At 41.0% G+C, this 24,708-nt stretch overlaps 1 protein-coding gene across 37 annotated transcripts in view; it reads right to left on the bottom strand.

Moving 5' to 3' along the window:
* Positions 1-1,176: 1,176 nt before the first annotated feature.
* The window catches only part of R3HDM1 (R3H domain containing 1), a 125,835-nt gene continuing 102,303 nt past the window's right edge, over positions 1,177-24,708 (bottom strand). For all 37 annotated transcript variants that reach the window (XM_015109985.3, XM_028830663.2, XM_015109993.3 and 34 more), the window contains 6 exons: positions 16,555-16,658; positions 15,873-16,045; positions 10,680-10,824; positions 4,385-4,467; positions 3,878-3,962; positions 1,177-2,513 (listed from right to left, as the gene is read on the bottom strand). In XM_015109985.3, coding sequence (XP_014965471.3) covers positions 2,158-2,513; positions 3,878-3,962; positions 4,385-4,467; positions 10,680-10,824; positions 15,873-16,045; positions 16,555-16,658 — 946 coding nt within the window. In that variant the 3' untranslated portion in view covers positions 1,177-2,157. The remainder of the gene's footprint in view (positions 2,514-3,877; positions 3,963-4,384; positions 4,468-10,679; positions 10,825-15,872; positions 16,046-16,554; positions 16,659-24,708) is intronic.

Raw genomic sequence — 24,708 nt, 5'->3', positions numbered from 1 at the left:
TTGTGACTTTTTTGGTCTCCATCCCCATGTATGATTGAAGAATTGTTGCTGAAATGCTAGCCTTACTTATGTGTCCTCTCCATCTTTGATTCTCTGCAGGTCAAAAATAATTAAAATTGGGCCGGGTGCGGTGGCTCAAGCCTGTAATCCCAGCACTTTGGGAGGCCGAGACGGGCGGATCACGAGGTCAGGAGATCGAGACCATCCTGGCTAACACAGTGAAACCCCGTCTCTACTAAAAATACAAAAACTTAGCCGGGCGAGGTGGCAGGCGCCTGTAGTCCCAGCTACTCGGGAGGCTGAGGCAGGAGAATGGCGTGAACCCGGGAGGCGGAGCTTGCAGTGAGCTGAGATCCGGCCACTGCACTCCAGCCTGGGTGACCAAGCGAGACTCCGTCTCAAAAAAAAAAAAAAAAAAAAAAAAAAAAAAAATTAAAATTGAACAAGACTTGGAAGCAAGAGATTTTCACAGACCTCACGCTCTTACTCTTTCCCCCGACTGTGGCTCCTTAATCTAAAATGGTTCTAAGCTCCAATTTTTGATCCCAGGAGTACAATATTCACAATTGGGATATGCTAGTTGGCGGGGAAGCCTGGCATTCTCTGGGACCAGTGGGACCTTGCAAATGTGCTAAAGTGAGTGCATATCTGCACCAGAGTCTGGTGACACCTAGTGCTCTTCAATTTCATAGTAAAAGCCCTAGTCTGGGCTGGAAGATAACCAGGTTTCAGGCAAGCGGCAGCTGGCAGACCCCTAACTTTTTGATTTCCCAACAGGGTGACTTTGCTTGGCTTACCAAAGGGAAAAGATGTCTAAAAAGCATTTGAGTCTAAGTGGACAATTGGGTGTGCAATATATAAGCTAAAAACAAATTTATCTCACCAAACATAATCTTCTATTTTTAGTTGCCTGACAATAAAGTATGTTCATACTCTAAATTTCTATAGTTTGTAATAACTTTATGATAGAGAATACAGTAACAAGAATCATATCCACCAGGAATCACTGCCACAGAGAAAGGGATGTTTGGGACATTTGTAAAATGAGGTGGTTTACTGTTTTTCATCTTCTGTAAGCTTGAAATTGACTTAAATCTTCCAAAAAGGTTACTGTCTTCAAAGCTGACACTCATTTAGAAGGTGCTTTTAATTAAAAAAAGACAAAGTGAGCCTATATTTGTAAACATTTATTCTCTTGAACTGAAAAAGGCTTGCATCAGCACACATTGTACAGCCTTGCAAATTACACAGAAATTGAAAAGAAGGTTCCTTGTTCATAAGTGCAATGAATCTTTGATGTCCAGTGATCCGCTGCAAACAATGAAAACAAACTGTAAAGCACTTAAGAAGTTTCCAGCACTCATCAAATGCATTTCCTTAGGTGACAAAAAATCCACAAGGAGGGGAATGCAAATAAGTGGCATTTAGTTATTAGAGAGATACTTGAAAAAAAAAAAAAATGGAAGTATTTTCCTGCTTAGAATGATTTCTGTTCCCCTCTGAATGTAAGTGGTTTAAGAGGCATTAAGAACATAATTTATTTTATACTTAATGTTCACACTACCTAAGTGAATAAGGAAAGGGTCCTACAGGGAAGAGTTATGTATTTTTTGGCAATTGTTTCTGAGTTTAGAGATTCGGGGGAAGAGTAATCCTCTATTTGTGGGCTCTTCTTAGCATCCCTAACCCCCAAGGAGATAGTACATGGTTTTGACTTGGTTATTTCACTCCTGCATTCTTTTTCCCCCAAATTTTAAGTTGGGTCACATTGTGCTGGCTGCAAAAAGAAATACAGGTTGCAACTGGTTATAATCATTTTGAAGAATAATTTGCTGTACAATAGAGCTTTGGATCTGATACAAGAATTTAGAAATATAAAACAAAATAACTATAAAAGTTAGGAGGCATTTGAACGGCATTTCCTTAGAAAAACCTGCTAACTCTGTATCATTCTGACGTGGATTCCTACAGTCATGTGGGGTGAAATGCATATATTTTCCCCCTTTGCTGGATCACTGGCCTTTCTTCAAAAGCTATAACGCCATGAACACACATCCTAGGAGTCTCTATAATGTTAACAGAAGCTCCAAACACCAAGCCAATCAAAGATGGGAGAGGGCAGGGGAACCATAAAGGCGAAGGGTCCAAAGGTGGCTGTTACTGAGAACTTGCCCTTTCCAAAATGTGAAAGTCATAGTGCTTCTTGCTTGTTCTCAGCTTAAACTTGTTAACTGAGTTAATTTGTTTCTTCAATGCATTCTGTGCAGCTGAAATGGAGGGGAATGTGGCTAAGACGGTGTAGGTGGAGGCCAAGTCACTGGGTTTAGAGCGTTCAGGGTTGACAGTGTTGTCCCCGCTGCCACAGCAGAGGGGGTGACGACGTGGTTGTGACTGGGGGTCCCGGAGCCACCGGATCTTGGCGCCAATTTTAAAGAGTTCCCCAAAAAGCTTTTCAGCTTCCATGCGAGTTATTCCATCTGGTAGTTCAGTAATTTCCAAGACCTTCCCAACAACTAGAATAGAAAAGGTACAGAAGTAACACATCCCTGTTACCAAAAAAGTTGGATAAAAAAGCACTGCAGACTCAAATATGACATGGGAAATGACCATGCGAATACACAAAATTAAAACTTTTAGGGCTATCTGGTTTTTTTTTTTGGGAGATGGAGTCTTACTCTGTTGCCCAGGCTGGAGTGCAGTGGTGTGATCTCGGCTCACTGCAACCACCACCTCGCAGGTTCAAACGATTCTCCTGCCTCAGCCTCCCAAGTAGCTGGGATTACAGGCGCCCGCCACCATGCTCAGCTAATTTTTTGTTTTCCGTAGAGACGGATGGGGTTTCACCATGTTGGCCAGGCTGGTCTCGGACTCCTGAGCTCAGGCAATCCACCTACCTCAGCCTCCCAAAGTGCTGGGATTACAGGCATGAGGCAGTGCACCCGGCCAGGGACATCCATCTTTTAAATCATTCCTACTTACCCCGTAGGCAAGGGGTAGAGAGCTAATAGTGTTAAAGCTACTGAGCTGGGTGTGCCTGTAATCCTAGCACTTTGGGAGGCTGATGTGGGCGGATCACCTGAGGTCTGGAGTTTGAGACCAGCCTGACCAACATGGTGAAACCCCGTCTGTAATAAAAACACAAAAAATTAGCCGGGCGTGGTTGTGGGCGACTGTAATCCCAGCTATTCAGAGGCTGAGGCAGGAGAATGCTTGAACCTGGGAGGTAGAGGTTGCAGTGAGCTGAGACCATACCACTGTGCTCCAGCATGGGCAACAAGAATGAAACTCCATCTCAAAAATAATAAATAAATAAAGTAAAATTAAGCTACTGATGTCAGTCTTTACTGGTAGTTGCACAAATAAAAAGAAGCATTGTATGGTGGCTTCTCTAAATTAGGTGATCTCAAACATTTTTCTGAACTTCACATTTCCATTGTAAAATAAAATAAAAGCACTTGCCCTAACCACACCACAAGGCTGCTGAGTAGAAAGTTAAAGTACAAACTTGAAGGCACTTTACCACAGAGAGGCAATATATTTGTTCACTCAGACTCTCTCCCACATGGATATAAGGACAAACCCTTTCTCAAAGAACTAAGAGGCTAAGAGTTTCACTCTACTTGTTCCTCTCACACATTTCTCTTTGGCCCCTCTGTCCCTCCTAAACCTACCTGCATCTTACCATATATACTCTCATATCTCAAATGACACAGGGTCATAGGAATAGATCCAAGAATCCTAAATCAGAGACGGCAACAATTATTATGACTTTTTGCAGGATTCTAGGAAGAGGAAAACCCATTTCTGTGCTGTGGTGTATTCTTAAAGACTGTCACCGGTTTGTAGACCCATATCCAGTTGCCCCTCAGAGACATACCTGTTTCTCCTGCTCCAAGGTCGGTGGATGCAGCTTTTTTAGCTTGTCTCCTTCCTCGGTTTCCATGCCTGCTGCCAGGCTGACCCTGAAAACCCAAAAATAGTTGAGAAACAAGGTTAATAATGCTGAAAAACACACTTTGGATGTTTAAAAACTTAACACCCAAACACCTTTAGTTTGGATTTTGCACTCTGGCAGAAGAAAATCAGTCCCAGGCCTTCTGAATTCTGCCTCTGTGGCAGTGACATTCCTGTCCATTATGACCAATTCCTAGCCACTGCCTTGTCTTTGGGTGGCACTAGGGAATTACTGTTCTGCCAAGCAGGATGCCATCTTCTCCCTTGCTCTGCTCCTGATGGAGCCAGTGATAATCTGTGTAAATCAACTGGCCGAGGCACAGAGCTCTCCTTGGGCAGTGCCAACAGGTGGGCTCAGGGTTGCCCCTTACACTCTGAGGGAGCTATGATGTTCTGCAACAAAGTCTAGGAGGTTAGTTGTCTTTTATACCTGTTGGTTTGGAATGTGTCCGTGCAGAACAGCAGGAGGGTTGTACTGCAGCGGCTGGCCAAGTAATGGATACCTGGAATCTCCTGAAAGTCAATAAAATATATTTACATTTTTTCTTTCCTCAGTTAAAAAATGCTTGCCAGACGCTGGCACGGTGGTTCATGCCTGTAATCCTAGCACTTTGGGAGGCTGAGGCAGGTGGATTACTTAAGGCCAGGAAGAGTTCGAAACCAGCCTGGCCAACATGGTGAAACCCCATCTCTAATAAAAATACAAAAATTAGCCTGGGGCGTGCTGGTAGACGCCTATAATTCCAGCTACTCAGGAGGCTGAGGCATGAGAACTGCTTGAACTTGGGAGGTAGAGGTTGCAGTGAGCCGAGATGGTGCCACTATATTCCAGCCTGGGTGACGGAGTGACTGTCTCAAAAATAAATAAATAAATAAATAAAATAAAAATAAAAATAAAAAAGTACTTGCCAGAGTTTTCTAATTGTTCAAAATAAGATGAACAGGGGAAAGAAACAAGTATGGTAGCATAAAAAAAGTATAGATAACTGACATTTTTCTTTTGGAGACAGGGTACTGCTCTGTCGACAACCCAGGCTGGAGTACAGTGGTACAATCATAGCTCACTGCAGCCTTGAACTCCTGGGTTCAAGTGATCCTCCTGCCTCAGCTTCACAAGTAGCTGGGACTATAAGCACAAACTACCACACCTGGCTAATTTTATTTTAGGAGAAAGAGATTCTCACTATGTTGACCAGGCTGGTCTCAAACTCCTGGCCTCCAGCAATCCTTCCACCTCATGAGTTGCTGGGATTACAGGTACAATCCACCATGCTTGGCTAAATGACATTTTAAACAAGAATTAAAAATTTCCACATATCCTTTTAAGAGCCCAGGCAAAATTCTGAAAAGATTAAGGACTAATAACAGTGGTTAGGAAGCAGGGTGCATGGTAGGAACTACATGAATAGAGATAGGATGGAGAGAAACTTCTCTGTACACTTTGAAGATATGGAAGAGGAAGAATCTAAGAAAACTATGACACTAAATCCTAACATCCCATATGAAATACACCAAAATAACTACAACACACATGCCAATCACTTGAGGTGCTGAAATCTACATCATTCTATTATGATTAAAATCTTACCTTTCAGAGGAAGGAACTCTGGATAAACATTAAGTCTTTATCTCCCCCAATTCACTATTAATTGCTATAAATTTATGCATATAATATATGCATGTACACATTTACATATACTCAAACACACTTTAATAGTTTTAACCAACGGGTAATTGTACATCCTAGGTCTTAAGTCTGCTCTTCTTAATCTTTAAGTGAAATTTGCATTTATAATTTGAACCTGTTTAGAAAAAGTTGTGTAGTTCTTAAGTGTCATTATTCATAAGTATCCCCTTCCTAAATCAGTAAGTGTGGGTTAGTGAGGATGGAGATCTTCCAATTGCTTTCTTTCACTCAGGAAAGCCAAAAGTCATCACACAGCAAAGGCTTAATAACTGCTGACTGCAAAAACTTTGCCTTGGAGAGTAAGATTTTTGTGTTAAATTTTCATTTATTTTATAATCATAAGTTCTCAAATTTAGTACATTTTGTGTTTGGAGGAGGGTTATCAGTAGGTGCTAGGAAAGCATCCTCAGGAAATTGTGCACCCTTTCTCCTGAGAGCTTCATAACAGAAAGAAGCAAGGTGTGGACTTCTTGCCATTCCACAGGGCTCCTTCCGGGTGAACACAGTGAAGATGCCTGGGCAGCTCCCTGGCAGGACACATGCATGACACACTTGCTCTTTCCCAACCTATAGATGGAAGGGCAGATATGACATGGGGTTTTGATACTGAGATCAGAGATGCCAAGTGACATGTGAAGGTGTATAAAAAATAGTTGTGAAGGCCAGGCGCAGTGACTCATGCCTGTAATCCTAGCACTTTGGGAGGCCGAGATGGGTGGATCATGAGGTCAGAGTTCGAGATCAGCCTGGCCAACATGGTGAAACCCCGTCTCTACCAAAAACACAAAAAATTAGCTGGGCATGGTGGTGCGTGCCTGTAATCCCATCTACTTGGGAGGCTGAGGCAGGAGAATAGCTTGAACCTGGGAGGTGGAGGTTGCAGTGAGCCAAGATTGCATCATTGCACTCCAGCCTGGGCAACAGGGTGAGACTCCGTCTCAAAAAAAAAAAAAAAAGAAAAAAGAAAATAGTTGTGAAGAAGTCAGAGTTAAGTGCTACAATAATGAAATTAAAAAAATTTAATGAGGCTCAAAAACTTAGCATTAACAGAATAGCTATTTAATGCTGATAGCATTAACAGAGAAAGCTGTGTAAAAATTCTGGAATCCCCTAGATAAAGACACCTAAAATTTTTCAACAAAAGATAAAAACCTTTTAATTCTATAGAATTTCAAGTATATAAAAGTATAGATAGAAAAGCATAATGTACCCGCCATCATCCAGGTTCAACTGTGATCGCCCCTGCTTTGTTTTTCCTGAAGTATTTAAAGCAAATCTCAGCATTTTACTTGTAAATATTTCAGTATACAAATATTTATATCTAATGGATAACTCCTTTTTTTTTTTTTTTGAGACAGAGTCTTTCTGTGTCACCCAGGCTGGAGTGCAGTGGCACCAACTCGGCTCACTGCAACCTCTGCCTCCCAGGTTCAAGTGATTCTCCTGCCTCAGCCTCCCGAGTAGCTGGGATTACAGGTGCCCACCACCACGCCCAGCTAATTTTTTTCATATATGGAGATAAGATTACAGTCAGCAGTACAAAGACCCCTCCTAATAGGTTGGGCTAGGTGTTCCTCTTGCAGCATTCATACCAGACTGTATGATGCATACTGTTTCAATTTATCTTTTTAAAATATGCAATTTCTAAATTAATTAATTGATTAATTAATTTATTTAGAGATGGAGTCTTGCTCTGCCACCCAGGCTGGAGTGCAATGGCACAATCTTGGCTCACTGCAACCTCCACTTCCAGGGTTTAAGCGTAGCTGGGATTACAGGAACGCGCTACCATGCCCGACTAATTTTTTTTGTATTTTTAATAGAGATGGGGTTTCACCATGTTTCAGGCTGGTCTCAAACTCCTGACCTCATGGCTCCACCCATCTCAGCCTCCCAAAGTGCTGGGTTTACAGGGGTGAGCCACCGCGCCTAGCCTTTTTTCTAAATTTAATAAGGAATTTGTTTTGTAGAAAATTTGGAGATAGAGAATTACAAAGGAGAAAATAAAAACGATCCCAGGGCTGGGTGTGGTGGCTGACATTTGTAATCTCAGCACTTTGGGAGGCCAAGGTGGGGAGACTGCTTGAGCCAAGGAGTTCAAGACTAGCCTGGGCAACATGGTGAAACCCTGTCTCTACCGAAAATACAAAAATTAGCCAGGTGTGGTGGCGTGCCTGTAAGCCCAGTTACTCAGGAGGTTGAGGTGGGAGGATCATCTGAGCCCGGGGAGGTCAAGGCTGCAGTGAGCCACAAGTGCACCACTGCACTGCAGCCGGGGCGATGGAGCAAGACAGTGTCTCAAACAAGCAACAACAAACAAACTAACAACAACAAAACCCACCCTGGTAATTCCACCACTTTTAACATTTTGGTGTATATCTTTTCAGTCTTCTACATGTGTGGGCTGACTCATGCATATGTGTGTGTGTAAGGTTTTAAGGAAATTGAGATATAATTAACATACAATAAAACAAACATTCCAAGTGTTGAATTCTAACAATTGTAAAAGTCCGTGTAACCATACCATCCCCCTTAAAGAACATTTTCATCCCTCGAAGAGTTCCCTCCAGCCCGCTTCCCAGTCAGTTCCACACTCCATCTCTACTACTATCTGATTTTTAACGTCACAGATTAGTTTGTCTGCAGCTGAATTTCATATAGAATATGTTCTCTTTTTGTCTTATTTTTTCGTTAACATCGTGACCCGGAGAGTCATCGTGTTGTTGTGTGTCAGTAGCTTGCTTTGTTCACTGTTATTGTTGAGTAGTACCCTTTTAAGGATGTAGCACAATTTGTTTATCCAGTCTCCTGTTGATGGACATGTTGGTCATGTCCAGTTTGAGCTATTATAAAATAAGGTTGCTATAGATGTTCGTATACAAGACTGTGTGACCATGTTTTCAATTCTCTTTCCCCTAGGAGTGGCATTGCTGGGTTGTATGGTAAGTGATTAAAGTCTTAGGAAACTACCATACCTTTTCCCAAAGCGGTTTCATTATTGTACACTCTTACCGCCAATGTGTGAGAATTTTAGTAGCTCTGTGTCTTTACCAACATGTGTGTTAAATATTCACATGTGGATTTTGCATGCTGTGGGGGTTTGGTGTACTTATTATTTTGTCACCCAGGTAATAAGCACAGTACACAATAGGTACTTTTCAATCCTCACCCTTTCCCCTCAAGTAGGCCCAAGTGTCTATTGTTCCCTTCTTAGTGTCCATCAATGTTTAGCTCCCACTTACAAGTGAAAACATTCTTCTTTTTTTTTTTTTTTGAGATGGAGCGTCTATCTTGTCACCCAGGCTGCACTGCAGTGGTGCGATCTTGGCTGACTGCAACCTCCGCCTCCTGGGTTCAAGCAATTCTCCTGCCTTAGCCTCTCAAGTAGCTGGGATTACAGGCATGTGCCACCATGCCCGGCTAATTTTTGTATTTTTAGTAGAGATGGGATTTCACTATGTTGGCCAGGTTGGTCTTGAACTCCTGACCTCAAGTGATCTACATACCTCAGCCTCCCAAAGTGCTGAGGCGTGAGCCACCATGCCTGGCAAGTGAGAACATTCTTTACCAACATTTGGTTTTGTCCGTCTTTTTGATTATAGCCATTCTAATGGGTGTGAAGTGATATTCTGGCTTGAATATTCATTTCTATAATGACTGATGTTAAATATCTTTTCAATGGCTTATTAGACATCTGCATATTACTTCAAAATGTCTGTGTAACTTGTTTTTCAAAATCACTCACCATATTGTGAATATTGCTCCCCCCGCCTTTTTTTTTTTTGAGACAGAGCCTCTCTCTGTTGCCCAGGCTAGAGTGCAATGGCACGATCTCGGCTCACTGCAGCCTCTGCCGCCCAGGTTCAAGCGATTCTCCTGCTTCAGCCTCCCAAGTAGCTGGGATTATAGGTGCCTGCTACCGCGTCCAGCTCATTTTTGTAGTTTTAGTAGAGACGGGGTTTCACTATCTTGGCCAGGCTGGTCTTGAACTCCTAACCTTGTGATCCACCTGCCTTGGCCTCCCAAAGTGCTGGGATTATGGGTGTGAGCCACCGTGCCTAGCCTGAAAATTGCCCCTTCTTAATGGTTCTTTAGATAGCTACATAATATTCCTTGTATGAATATACCATAATTTAAGTATTCCTCATTGATCAACAGAGTTAGGTTGTTTGTAAATTTTTTTCCTATAGGATAAACTCTTCTGTATATAAATCTCTGTGTGCATTATCCTTAGGATAAATTCTAGGAAATAAAATGATTTCCATATTAGTTTATAATCATCTGCTTGCATATCTGCTCCCGCAATTGGAGTAAGGGTTAGTGAGGGTAAGGCCTTCTCCTTATTCATCTTTATACGCCAAGGGCATAGCCATTTCCTTAATAAATGATTGCTGAATAAATTTTTGTATAATCTTTTTTCTGTTTTATTTTTGAGACAGAGTCTTGCTCTGCTGTCCATGCTGGAATGCAGTGGCATAATCAGAGCTCACAAAGTCTTGAATTCCTGGGCTCAAGTGATCCTCCCGCTTCAGCCTCCTGAGTAGCTGTGACTACAGTTATGTGCCACCACTTCTGGCTGATTTTCGTAGTTTCTCTAGAGACAGGGTCTTGAGTGGCCTCAAGTGATCCTTCTGCACTGGCCTCCCAAAGTGCTGGGGTTACAGGTGTACGCCATTGCGCCCGGCCTGGATAAACTTTTGATATATATTACTCTAACACAGAAATTAAAATACCGAAAAAAATGTAGAAAACTGTGTATTATTACTATAGAGGAATGGATTCTAAGGATAAGTTAAAGCAATTTTAATGTGATCATGTAATTACTAAATATAAGTAATTACGGAATTAATAATTATTAAACAGCAATGATACATTAAGGTTAGGAGAGTATATGGTCACAAATAGACATGCCTGAGTGTAGGTGGAGATGCAGCTCTGTGGAAAATAGAAAGGCAGTATTACCAAGATAAATTACCAAGTGACTGGGAATGGATGTCTTAAATTCTCTGAAGCTGTGACTAGTTTCATGTACACTTACCTTGCCCGGGGACAAAAGGTCTAGAAAATTGGGGCATGATGGAAAGTGGTGGTCCAGAAGGACGTACAGTTTTCAGAGTGGATAGCTGAGCTGGTGCTGGCGACTGAGCTGGTGAAATAATGGGGCTACTGAGTTGAGGGCTGTGCTGCAATTACAATATGTCAAGAAAATGGGTCAGCATTTTGGGCAGGCTTATTTTTTATTCTTCCTGATTACAAACATGTCCTTGTTAGAAAATAATTCAAACATTATAGAAATATGTAATCTGCAACTCCCAAAAATAAACACTGGTAACAGATTCTTTTTTTTTTTCTTCCTTTTTTTTGTTTTGAGACGGAGTCTCACTCTGTTGCCCAGGCTGGAGTGCAGTGGTGCGATCTCGGCTCACTGCAAGCTCTGCCTCCCAGGTTTACACCATTTTCCTGCCTCAGCCTCCTGAGCCTCTTACCTCAGGTGCCCGCCACCACACCTGGCTAATGTTTTTTTTTTTGTATTTTTAATAGAGATGGGGTTTCACCGTGTTAGCCATGATGGTCTTTATCTCCTGACCTCGTGATCTGCCTGACTCGGCCTCCCAAAGTGCTGGGATTACAGGCGTGAGCCACTGCGCCTGGCCAACAGATTGTTTCTATGCATATGCATTCATACATTCATTTTTCACAAAAATGGGAACAGACTATACATCCTACTTTCGAAACTTACTTTTTAACCTGGGCAATAATATTGCCGATATTTTTGCATGAGAGAATACATACAGCTAACTCACTCTTTTTTCATATTAAATATTGTAACATTTCATATTTAAATAATTTCATCATTAGAGAACAGTTCCTAAGATTGTAAAAGAATTCCCAGATTTCCCAAATGATGTTAACTTTTATTACACTGCTTTCTCTGTGTGTGTGTGTGTGTGTATACACACCCACATACACACATATATATCACTGTGTCTTTTTGGAACTGTTTGAAAGTGAATTTCACATGATATTCCTTTAACCCAAAATAATTAGTGTCTATTTCCCAAGAACAAGGACTTTTAAAATATAATCAAAATAGAATAATAAAAGCCAGAACATTAACAATAGTATTATCTAATCTACAGTTAATTTAAATTTTGCCAAGTGTCCCACTAATGTCCCTTATAGCAAAAGATAAGAAAAATGTTTCCCTTTAAGTCCAGAATCCAGACTAGAATCAAGGGCTGCGTTGTCATGGCTCTTTAATCTTCTTGAATCTGAAGCAGAATACCACAGTCTCTTCTTTCTTTCATGACTTTGACATTTCTGAAGATTTGTTTCGGAAGATCAGTTATTTTGTAGACTGTCTGTCCCTCAATTTGGGTTTGTCTGCTGTCTCCTCATTAAAAAGTTCATGTTATATATTTGCGGAAGGAACACCAGAGAAGTAATGTGTCCTTCTCAATGGATCATTTCAGAAGGAACCCACTGTCTATCTGTCATCACAGTACAGGTGATATTTACTTCGGCTGCTTTGTGAATGTGGTGCCTATCAGGTTTCTCCACTGTAAGTGACAATTCTTTTAATTTGTAGTTCTAAGTATTTTGTAGGGAGATACTTTAAAAAAAATTCTGCTTTTCATCAGAATTTCACCCACTAGTTGTGTAACCTCTAGTGGTGACTCTTGCCTGATGGTTTCTTGGTGGTGATCTTCTAATTTCACGATTCCTTCTATATTTATCACTTTACATTACACTAAGGTAAGACAGAGTTTTATTTTCCATTTATTGATTTTATCAGTATGGACTCATGAATTCTTATTTTATTCTATGGATGATCATTCATTTCTATCACTGTTTTATGCCCCAAACCTCCACTCCTGATCCTGTATTCTTCAACATGTCCCTATTTTTCTTCTATCCCTTCCTTACTTTCTGGCACAGCCAAGATGGCCTATGCCCATCTGGTGCTTTCCCTGCACCAACTCTGGCAGCAGTTATTTTTCTAAGGGGCCCAAGTTCCTTTTAATGGAGACTGGTTATTTAGAAACTACCATCTCAATAGTAGGTGTAACTTGTTCTTTTCAGTACCACACACTCAAGGGCATTTTCCTAAACTGCACAGGAATAATCAGTTACACACTGATGAATGTCAAGACTGTTTACAGTTTTTCAATATTACAACAAGGAAAAAAGAAATATTGGACACATATTTTTGCACTTATTATATAATTTTTACTGGATAAAGTTCCAGAAGTGTATCTGTGGATCAAATTCTACATTTTGAAAAATGTCTCCTAAGTGCATTTCAAAGAGCTGTGCCAATTTACACTACCACAGAGAAAGTCCAAGAGAGCTTATAACTTGATCTTTGCCAAACTATTACTATGGCAGATTACTGGTCTTCCTGAATTTTCCCACTTATATAGATGAAAAGTAGTTTTATATTTTCATCTGTTTAATGGCCATTGATAGTTTGTGAGCTGATCTATAATAACCTTTGTCCCCCAGTTTTTTTTTTTTTTTTTTTTTTTTGAGACAGGGTCTCACTCTGTCACCTAGGCTGGAGTACGGTAGTGTGATCACAGTTCACTGCAGCCTCTACCACTCAGGGTCAAGTAATCCTCTTGCTTCAGCCTCCCGAGTAGCTAGAATTACAGGTGTACACCACCACACCTGGCTAATTTTTAATTTTTTTACAGAGATGGGATCTCACTATGTTGTTTGTCCAGGCTGCTCTTGAACCCCTGGACTCAAGTGATCCTTTCTCCTTGGCCTCCCAAAGTGCTGGGATTACAGGTGTGAGCCACTATGCCCAACCTCTATCTTTTAAAAAAAGTTAAAACCTGGCTGGGTAAAGCGGCTCAAGGCTATGATCCCAACACTTTGGGAGGCTGAGCCAGGTGGACTGCTTGAGTTCAGGAGTTCAAGACCAGCCTGGGCAACATGGCAATAACCTGTCCCTACAAAAAATACAAAAAAAAAAAAAAAAAATTAGTTGGGCATGATGGTGTGCATCAGTGGTCTCAGCTACTCAAGTGGCTGAGGTGGGAGGACGGCTTGAGCCCAGGAGATGGAAGTTGCAGTAGGCCCAGAACATGTCACTGTACTCCAGCCTAGGTAACAGAGCCAGACCCTGTCTCTAAATGAAAAATTAGCTGGGTGTGGTGTGTACCTGTAGTCCCAGCTACTTGGGAAGCTAAGGTGAAAACACTGCTTGAGCCCAGGTGGTTGAGGCTGCAGTAAGTCATGATTGTGCAAACGCAATCCAGCCTGGGTGTCAGAATGTAACCTTGTCTCGACAAAAGATAAAACCTTTTAATTCTATAAAATTTCAAGTATATAAAAGTATAGATAGAAAAGCATAATGAAATTCCATGTACCCATCATTCAGGTTCAACTGTCATCACCCCTGCTTTGTTTTTCCTGAAGTATTTAAAGCAAATCTCAGCATTTTACTTGTAAATACTTCAGTATACAAACATTTGTATCTAATGGACAACTTTTTTTTTTTTTTTTTTTTAATTTTAGACAGAGTCTCGCTCTGTTACCCAGGCTGGAGTGCGATGGCATGATCTCGGAACACCGCAACCTCCGCCTCCCGGGTTCAAGCGATTCTCCTGCCTCAGCTTCCTGAGTAGCTGGGATTACAGGCCCACCACCATGTCCAGCTAAGCTTTGTATTTTTAGTAGAGATGGGGTTTCTCCATGTTGGCCAGGCTGGTCTCAAACTCCTGACGTCAGGTGATCTGCCCGCCTTGGCCTCCCAAAGTGCTGGGATTACAGGCGTGAGCCACTGTGGCTGGGTCTTTTTTTTTTTTTTTTTTTTTTTTAAGAGTTAGGGTCTCCCTCTGTTGCTGGGGGGAGTGCAGTGGCATGATCATAGCTCACTGCAGCCTTGAACTCTTGAGCTAAAGCAATCTTGCCTCAGCCTCCTGAGTGGCTGGAACTACAGGTGCACACTGCCATGGCTGAATACTTTTTGTATTTTTCATAGAGATGGGGTTTCACCATGTCACCCACCCTGGTCTCGAACTCCTGTGTTCCAGGCCTGCTTTAGCTTCCCAAAGTGCCAGGATTACAGGCATAAGCCACCGGGCCCGGCCTTAAAAAATATCTTTGGATCATTCCATATCCAAATAAGATCCATATATTACATCTGATATTATACCTCTTGAGTCTCTTTTAATGTATAATAGACCAAACTCCTATTTCAAAATGCCATCTATTAAAGTAACAGGGCCAATTTGTCAAGTAAAATACCCCACTGGGATCAGGTAATTTGTTTTTGTTTCTTATATTTCCCATAAACTAGTAGCTAGGGTTAGAGGCTTCAATAGATTCAGGTTCAAATTTTGGTAAGAGTATATCATAAATAATGCTGTGTACTTCCTTCTGTGCCACATTACGAGGTAAATAATGTTTGGCTGGCCCACTTTTAGTGATGTTACAACTGATCAGTGGATTCAGGGCTGTCTGTCTAATTCATCCATTCAAAATACCCCTCAAAACTTTTTTTTAAGTGAGCAGTTTCTCAACCAAAACTTTTTAATCCAATATTTTTAGGGTCTGCTGATGATTTTCTGGCAATTTTCTAATTCTACCATTGCTTCTGCATTTATTAACTGGATTATTCTCCAGAGAAAATTCCCTTATCAACTATTTGGTTACATTAATATATAGTCATATGGGAAAGGTAGGCTAAATGCTTGTTTTCCTTTACCAAATTTTAGATCTAGTTTATCTTCTGAAGTTAAAAAAAATTTTTTTGAACACGCAGAAGTTAGCAAATAATACTTAAATAAATACTGATTCTTTTTCTTCTTCTTCTTCCTTTTTTTTTGAGACATAGTTACACTCTTAGTTGCCCAGGATGGAGAGCAATGGCATGATCTTTGCTCACTATAACCTCTGCCCCGCTGGGTTCAAGTGATTCTCCTCCCTCAGTCCCCCAAGTAGCTGGGATGCATGCTACCACCACACACAGCTGATTTTGTATTTTTAGTAGAGATGGGATTTCACCATGTTGGCCAGGCTGGTCTCAAACTCCTGACCTCAGGTGATCCCCATGCCTTAGCCTCCCAAAAAGTGCTGGGATTACAGAAGAGAGCCACAGCACCCAGCCCAAATTCTTTTATTAATCTGGCTGACAGGATTTCAAATTCAAGCCTTGCAAGTCAATCTTATGTAACAAAAATGTAACGTTTCAAAATGATAATGAGCAAAACCATCTTACCTGGATGATATTGTCTACACTGCTAAACTCTACACACTTCTGTCCTCTCTGGTGATCACAGTAGTATTTGTTTTGTTTCCACTGTGGGGGTGAGTGGGCACAAGATTGTGGATTGTTTGGTACACTGAGCTGCATCATCACCATCCCACCACCAGGTGGCGGTGGTGGCCCAGCTGAAAATCAGAATTAGGATGCTAGTCAGTATATTTTAGCCACTAGTTGGTGTTTCTGAACACTAGGATAACAGTAGTAATTTTACATTTCTGAATAAAATTTTACTATTAACTAAGAAAACCAGGTTGAAGCCCTAGTGCATCATACTACAAGTATTGTGTGTTTAAACAGTTACGATGGACTCTGTAGGCCTAAACATCTCACTTATCCTAAAGATAAGTTGGAGTAAACAGCTGGAAGAGTAATGAGAGAAGGCATAGGAAATAACCCTAGAGAATATCAATACTTCTGAGAAAGGAGAATCAGGATGGTAGTGATAGCAGCAGCAGAAGGAAAGAAAGAAGTGGACTGCACATTAACCCTGATTCAGTACAGCACCCTCAATATTGTGGGTGTATCTCACCACATCACAAATTGAGAACCTTTTTGTAGAAATGCCTAAGGAAATTAATCAAACTATTTCTTGTATGAACCAACCATTATCTTATTTTCACTGATTTCTTCATACCTGTACATTGGTGGCCTTGAAGCTGCTGGGAATTGCATGGTGAAGTGGTTCGAGGAAACTGTACTTGTTCTGATCCTGGATGTTGCAGGTAACCTACTGAAGAGCTATGGAAAAAACAAATACAAAAACACAGCATAATGAGAGGAGGATGACTATAAAGATTCTTGAATGGGCCGGACGTGGTGGCTCACGCCTGTAATCCCAGCACTTTGGAAGCCCGAGGTGGGTGGATCATGAGGTCAAGAGATTGAGATCACCCTGGCTAACACAGTGAAACCCCATCTCTACTAAAAATACAAAAAATTAGCCGGGCGTGGTGGCAGGCACCTGTAGTCCCAGCTACTCAAGAGGCTGAGGCAGGAGAATGGTGTAAACCCAGGAGGCAGAGCTTGCTGTGAGCCGAGATCGCACCCCTGCACTTCAGCCTGGGCAACAGAGCGAGACTCCATCTTAAAAAAAAAAAAAAGATGATGTGAATGAACGGTCCGTTGAACGAACAGTTTATTTGTTAAAATAAACAAATTTATTTATTTATTTTTGAGATGGAGTCTCGATCTGTCGCCCAGGCTGGAGTGCAGTGGCGTGATCTTGGCTCACTGCAAGCTCCACCTCCCAGGTTCATGCCATTCTCTTGCCTCAGCCTCCCGAGTAGCTGGGAGTACAGGCGCCCACCACCATGCCCGGCTAATTTTTTTGTATTTTTAGTAGAGACGGGGTTTCACTGTGTTAGCCAGGATGGTCTTGATCTGCTGACCTCGTGATCTGCCTGTTTCAGCCTCCCAAAGTGCTGGGATTACAGGCATGAGCCACCATGCCCGGCCACAAATTTATTGAAATAAAATTATTTTTCAAATTGGTTAACAGTAAAAGTAAAATCTAATGCAACTATTTTCTCTGTAAATTTTAAGTAAATACTTTATTGCATAAAAATAACTTTGTTTATGTCAATAACACCGATTTTTAAAAACAAAAATTATTTTTCAAATTGGTTAGCAGTAAAAGTAAAATCTATTTTCTCTGTGAATTATAAGTAATTATTATGCAAAAATCACTGTTTATATCAATGATACTGATTTTTAAAAATGAAGAAAATTATTTTAAATTGGTTAGCAGTAAAAGTCAAATGTAACAACTGTTTTCACTGATAATTATAATTACTTTATTACATAAAAATGATTTTATGTTTATGACAATAATACCGATTTTTAAAAGCCAGGAAAGGCCAGGCGAGGTAGCTCACACCTGTAATCCCAGCACTCTGGGAGGCCGAGGTGGGTAGATCACAAGGTCAGGAGATTGAGACCATTCTGGCTAACATGGTGAAAACCCGTCTCTACTAAAAAATATAAAAAATTAGCTGGGTGTGGTGGTGGGCACCTGTAGTCCCAGCCACTCAGGAGGCTGAGACAGGAGAATCACTTGAACCCGGGAGGCAGAGGCTGCAGTGAACTGAGATTGCACCAGTGCACTCCAGCCTGGGCGACAGAGCGAGACTCCGTCTCAAAAACAAAAAAATAAAAAGAACCCAATTCCATCATTCTGTCACTTTTACAGCATATTCTAACTCAAATAATTATTTTGAAACAAAGAAAAATAACTAATTCTACAAAACAAAAAGGTAATATATTTGGTTTTCACAGGGCTACATTTTAGAAAAGAGAATACGCACTTTGACGAGGAGACCCAGAAAAATTTTATTTCTTAGAAAACGGCAAGGCACGGTGGCTCTCCCCTGTAATCCCAGCACTTTAGGAGGCCGATGCGGGCAGATCACCTGAGGCCAGGAGTTCGAGACCAGCCTGGCCAACATGGTGAAACCCCTTCTCTACTAAAAATACAAAAAGTAGCTGGGTGTGGTGGTGGGCACCTGTAATCTCAGCTACTTGGGAGGCTGAGGCGGAGAACTGCTTCAACCTAGGAGGTGGAGGTTGCAGTGAGCTGAGATCACACCACTGCACTCCAGCCTGGGCTACAAGAGCAAAACTCTGTCTCAAAAAAGAAAAGAAGAAAAAAAAAGTACTAAGAATAGAGGAAACAACAGAACACGTTCCGACATAGTTTAACAAAATATTGACAAAAATTAAAGGCTATTAGTGTGAAACCATTAAGTTACTGCTGTATTTTTGAAGTCCTTTTTTTTGAAATATGAAATACTATGATATGAAGTATGAAAATACTATAATATGAAGTATGAAATACTATGATACCTGGGATTTATTTCAAACTAATATTGGAGGGCGAAAAGGCAGAGATTTATATGAAAACAGATTTGTAATTACAAAATTGGTGATGGGAATATATGGGTTCAGTATACCTCTGTTTATATTTATATATGTTTACAGATTTCCATAATAAAAAGTTAAACAATTCTATCTTTCAGGCTGACAGTTAATAAGAATTAGTAAAGCTCTATGCGTTTTTTTTTTTTTTTTTGAGACGGAGTCTGGCTCTGTTGCCCAGGCTGGAGTGCAGTGGCCGGATCTCAGCTCACTGCAAGCTCCGCCTCCCGGGTTTTCGCCATTCTCCTGCCTCAGCCTCCCGAGTAGCTGGGACTACAGGCGCCCGCCACCTCGCCCAGCTAGTTTTTTTTTTTTGTATTTTTTAGTAGAGACAGGGTTTCACTGTGTTAGCCAGGATGGTCTCGATCTCCTGACCTCATGATCCACCCGTCTCGGCCTCCCAAAGTGCTGGGATTACAGGCCTGAGCCACCGCGCCCGGCCTTTTTTTTTTTTTTTTTTTGAGATGGAGTCTGGCTCTGTCGCCCAGGCTGGAGTGCAGTGGCGCGATCTCGGTTTACTGCAAGCTGCGCCTCCTGGGTTCATGCCATTCTCCTGCCTCAGCCTCCCAAGTAGCTGGGACTACAGGCACCCACCACCAGGTCTGGCTAACTTTTTGTATTTTTTTTTTTTTTTTTTAGTAGAGACGGGGTTTCACTATGTCAGCCAGGATGTTCTCGATATCCTGACCTCATGATCTGCCCACTTCGGCCTCCCAAAGTGCTGGGATTACAGGCGTGAGCCACCGCGCCTAGCCAGCTCTATGTGTTTTTAGGGGCAGTAACTCAGAGTGGTTCAATAAAAGGGAAAAAGAAAGAGATATAAACGGAGGATTTAATAGGAAGTGATTTTGGATGGTAAGTGAAAACAGTACTTTCTGAAATTTATGTTAATTATGATTGGAATGTGTAATATAAGTATTAGCTACCTGTGGAAATAATACAGCTTAAGAGATGGTCTGTAAATGTGCCAAAATTGAGGAAAACAGAAAGGTCCCCATAGGTGGAAGGTTTTTTAGGCTCTGTTCTAACCCATGTGAACAGCTCTCCTGGGCCATGCCCCTCACTCTGATCTTGTTCGCTAAGGTCTGAGACATGTGGGTAAAAGCAAGCCATCATGCAAAGGGAAGGGAACACTCAGGTCACTGAGGTGAGCAATATAGCCCATACTCTACTAAACTACAAACTGCAATTCCACTTTACCACTCTAGTGGGTTTTAGTACAGTTAGAATAAAACAGGTTTCTAGCACTAGATTACCCGTTAGGTAAATGAGTAAGAATCAAGTTTTAGAATTATGTAAATGAGTTCCAGGCCTCTACTAATCTTCTGAGAGATATGTAGATAATTTAAGGGACACACAGACTAGGCAATGAGACACCCTCTTAAATCACTTAAACACGTTAGAAAAAAGAAAGCATATAAGTCAGTATTTACACTCTCTCTTTAAAAATACAAATTATATGAGAGATGAATCAGCTCTGTAGTAATTTCAAAACTTTCTCCTCCTTTGGAAGACAGGAGGGAAAGACGGGGACTTTTAAAGTAAAGCACCAGGCCTAGTCATTCAAAGTTGATATTCTACCCTTTAACAGAAAAATGAAACATCAATCTCAAATAATCCCATTTATTCCCAAACTTCCTGAAAAGTCCTGACATAAAACTATGAATATGTAAACTAAAAAAATAAAAATATCCACTTTCAAATGTATTAAAGCTGCTGCAATAAAAATTACTACCAGTATTTTTTCCTAGCTGTTTAGGAGCTGCCTCGTCTCTGCGTAAGGTGGAGCCAGGCAAACTGCTGTGAAATGCTTCTACAAGATCACTGGAGACTGATGAATGACATTATAGGATAGCCCACAGGTTTCTTCTGAGTTTTTTTTTTTCTTTCTTGAGATGGAGTTTTGCTCTGTCACCCACGCTGGAGTGCAGGGGTGCGATCTCGGCTCACCGCAAGCTCCGCCTCCCGGGTTCACACCATTCTCCTGCCTCAGCCACTCGAGTAGCTGGGACTACAGGTGCCCGCCACTACGCCCGGCTAATTTTTTTGTATTTTTAGTAGAGACGGAGTTTCACCGTATTAGCCAGGATGGTCTTGATCTCCTGACCTCATGATCCGCTTGCCTTGGGCTGCCAAAGTGCTGGGATTACAGGCGTGAGCCACCGCGCCCAGCCCTTCTTCTGAGTTTTTTTTTTACAGTGCTCATATTATTCCTTTAACATTATAGGGTAATTCAGAGAGATTCCCCTTCTCTCCAGTTAATTATTTCTTCATTCTTACCATGTTTTGGAATTGAAGCCATGATTAAAAAAAAATGACAAATATAATGTATTTTGAAAGTTAGAAACTTACTTCATCAAAGTGTGATTTAATTTATTTTATTATTGTTTTTAAATAGACAAAGCCTCACTCTATTCCTCAGGCTGGAATGCAGTGGTGTTATCATAGGTTACTGAAGCACTGAACACTTGGGCTCAAGTGATTCTCCTGCCTCAGCTTCCCGAGTAGCTAACTACAAGCGCCCACCATTGCTTAGTATCAAACAATATCAACGCTTGATATTAAGATATATTCACTAGATCTTGCAAATTCAAGTGACAATACATTGCTATTTTAATGCCTTTGACATTTAATACTTGACCTAGGGCAAAGCATCATGTATTTGGGTGTCAGAAGGGAGCACGGGGCTGAATTCCAACTCTCCTTGTTATTTGTTATGTGTGTCTGAACATGTTATTTGAACTTCAGCTCTTTCATCAATAAACATGCAATTAGCACTTGTCTTACCAAACTATGATGAAAGATTTGGGCAAATAATTCAAAGTGTAAACAGCCAAACATAAAAATGTACAACTTCATTAATAATCACAGAACCAAATTAATATATGCTGCCGTTTATGAAATGTGAAAACAATAAAGCAGAGTCAGTACATATTGGGACTGTGAATCAAAGATTTTGGCAAAATGTACCATGGACCTTATTAACAGTCACATCCTTTAACCTACTAATTCCCTTCTAAGGACTCATGCCAAGGCAGGAATTAAAATTGCTTACAAGATGGCTCAATAAAGTAAAAAGATATGACCTAAATGTTCTGCAGTAGGGTAAATATATGATTATATATTCATAAAATATGAGTATGATCACTGAATTATATTAATGAAATTTTTAATGGGATGAAAAAATTTTTACTATGACCAATAAGTGAAATATATACAGTAAGATTTCACCTACATTAAAACTCTGTAAGAGGTTGAGTGTGGTGGCTCATGCCTATAATCCTAGCACTTGAGGGGGCCAGGGCGGATGGATCACTTGAGGTCAGGAGTTTGAGACTAGCCTGAAACCCTGTCTCTGCTAAAAATACAAAAATTAGCTGGGTGTGGTGGTGCATGACTGTAGTCCCAGCTACTTCGGAGGCTGAGGCAGAAAAATCACTTGAACCCGGGAGGCGGAGGTTGCAGTGAGCCAAGATGGCACCACTGCACTCCACCCTGGGTGACAGAGCGAGACTAAGTCTCAAAAAAAACCCAAAAAACAAAAAACAAAAAATAAACAAACAAAATATATAAGAAAAGCAGAAAGACTGAGAAAAGTATTAACATGCCAACAGTAGTCAATTTAGAGTTATGGGACTATGAATGATTCTTGATCATTTACACTTTTTTGCTATTTTCTAAAAAAGCATGCATGCATTTTGTAACTGTAAAGAATACTTTAAAAATGTTTTTAGAAAACTAAAAAGTTTAGCTTTTAAATGTTATAGTAGAAAGTTAATTTCAATGAAACAATCAGAATCTGCTTCAGAAATCTTCAGCAGGCCGGGCACGGTGGCTCAAGCCTGTAATCCCAGCACTTTGGGAGGCCGAGACGGGCGGATCACGAGGTCAGGAGATCGAGACCATCGTGGCTAACACAGTGAAACCCCGTCTCTACTAAAAAATACAAAAAAATAGCCGGGCGAGGTGGCGGGCGCCTGTAGTCCCAGCTACTCGGGAGGCTGAGGCAGGAGAATGGCGAAAACCCGGGAGGCGGAGCTTGCAGTGAGCTGAGATCCGGCCACTGCACTCCAGCCTGGGCGACAGAGCGAGACTCCGTCTCAAAAAAAAAAAAAAAAAAAAAAATCTTCAGCAGATGTCAGAGTATGGCCATTTGAAGATGTTTATGCTGATATTCTGCAATATAAACCTTCAATTTGGCCGGGTGTGGTGGCTCACGCCTGTAATCCCAGCACTTTGGGAGGCTGAGGCAGGCAGATCATGAGGTCAGGAGATCGAGAACATCCTGGCTGACATGGTGAAACCCCGTCTCTACTAAATAAATAAATAAATAAATAAATAAATACATACATACATACATACATACAAAAAATTAGCTGGGCGTGGTGGCAGGTGCCTGTAATCCCAATTACTCAGGAGGCTGAGGCAGGAGAACTGCTTGAGTCTAGGAGGCAGAGGCTGCAGTGACCTGAGATTGCACCACTGCACTCCAGCCTGGGCAATAGAGCAAGACTCTGTCTCTAAATAAATAAATGAATAAATAACCAATTCATTGGTGGGTCAGATGCTCAACTAGGCTTGTAGTCTAGTCTCTGGAAGAAAACACCAGCTTTCTGCCTCATAAGCTTTCTCAAAGTCATAGTGATTTCCATTTTATATATATTTGTTGTGATGCGGGTATATATATCTAGTACGATATAAACTTGCAACTAATGAGAATTTGACTATATGCTCAATTAATGAAAATAAATGTCAAAATCTTTAATCTATAATTTTTTGGGTTTTCCTTTAAATGCTAATAGCTGATTTATCTGTGCTTTCTGGTTAAATGCTCATATTTACAGAAGTATTAATTTATAGCTTGCTCATTTATTCTTTAATGCGAGCCATTTAAAAAAAAATTGAATTTGACTAAAAAATGAAGTACTAAAAAAAGGGAGTGGGGACACCTGCCCTAAGATTGTTGCTTTCACAGAGCACTGAATGTAGCTTTGTGTTTCTTGGCAGCTAAGACAAAATGGTGAGCCCAGGGATTATATAGCTGCCAGGATGATAAGGAAAGCAAGCAGTTAAGCCACTGGCAGGTGCTGGATTGCAGAATATCATAACTGTATTCTACAATAAATTTACAGCACGCAGTTAATTATAGAGGAATCCAGTCTTCCAGTACCACATATAAAACATACTTCATGTTTTACTAGGAAACTTAGAAGCTGGGCTGGAAATCTTGCCCAAAGAGGATTATTTCCCATTTAATAAATAGGTAGGATGCAGAAGTACCTGCAAGAAGGGCTAATATATACCTTAAAAAGGAGCTCTGAACTTTTTAAGTACTTAAGTACTTGTATTAAACCTAAAAAAGAGTCTACATTATACATTGAACGGAAAAGACGCCTTTGGCTTGAGAAATTGGAGGGCAGGTATCATAAACACAATTCACCACAAAGATGTCTCTGATGCTCCTGGAGAATAACTGATCTTGAGATGGGGCATATTCTGACCAGTCCATCAGGATGAACCAGTCACCATCAAGCAACGTATTAGCAGATCTGTTAGATACAGCACTTTAGTGGGTCAATGAAGTGATAGAAAATACCTGCTAAACAATAATTTCAGTTTTAGTATAGTTGATTCTATGCTGCTCTCTTTTGCGACTTCTTAAGTCTGTTCCCAGACTGAGATCTCTTTACTCTTTATACCGTTTTTTTGGTTTTTTTTTTGGTTTTTGAGTCGGAAGTCCTGCTCTGTTGCCTAGGCTGGAGTGCAGTGGTGCGATCTTGGCTGGCTGCAACCTCTGCCTCTCAAGTTCAAGTGATTCTCTTGACTCAGCCTCCCGAGTAGCTGGGATTACAGGCACACACCACCATGTCTGACC

This window comes from Macaca mulatta, chromosome 12, assembly GCF_049350105.2.
Source record: "Macaca mulatta isolate MMU2019108-1 chromosome 12, T2T-MMU8v2.0, whole genome shotgun sequence".
NCBI classification, from domain to species: Eukaryota; Metazoa; Chordata; class Mammalia; order Primates; family Cercopithecidae; genus Macaca; species Macaca mulatta.
The sequence above is the reverse complement of the archived record's forward strand: the minus strand, read 5'-3'. Positions and strand labels throughout refer to the sequence as shown.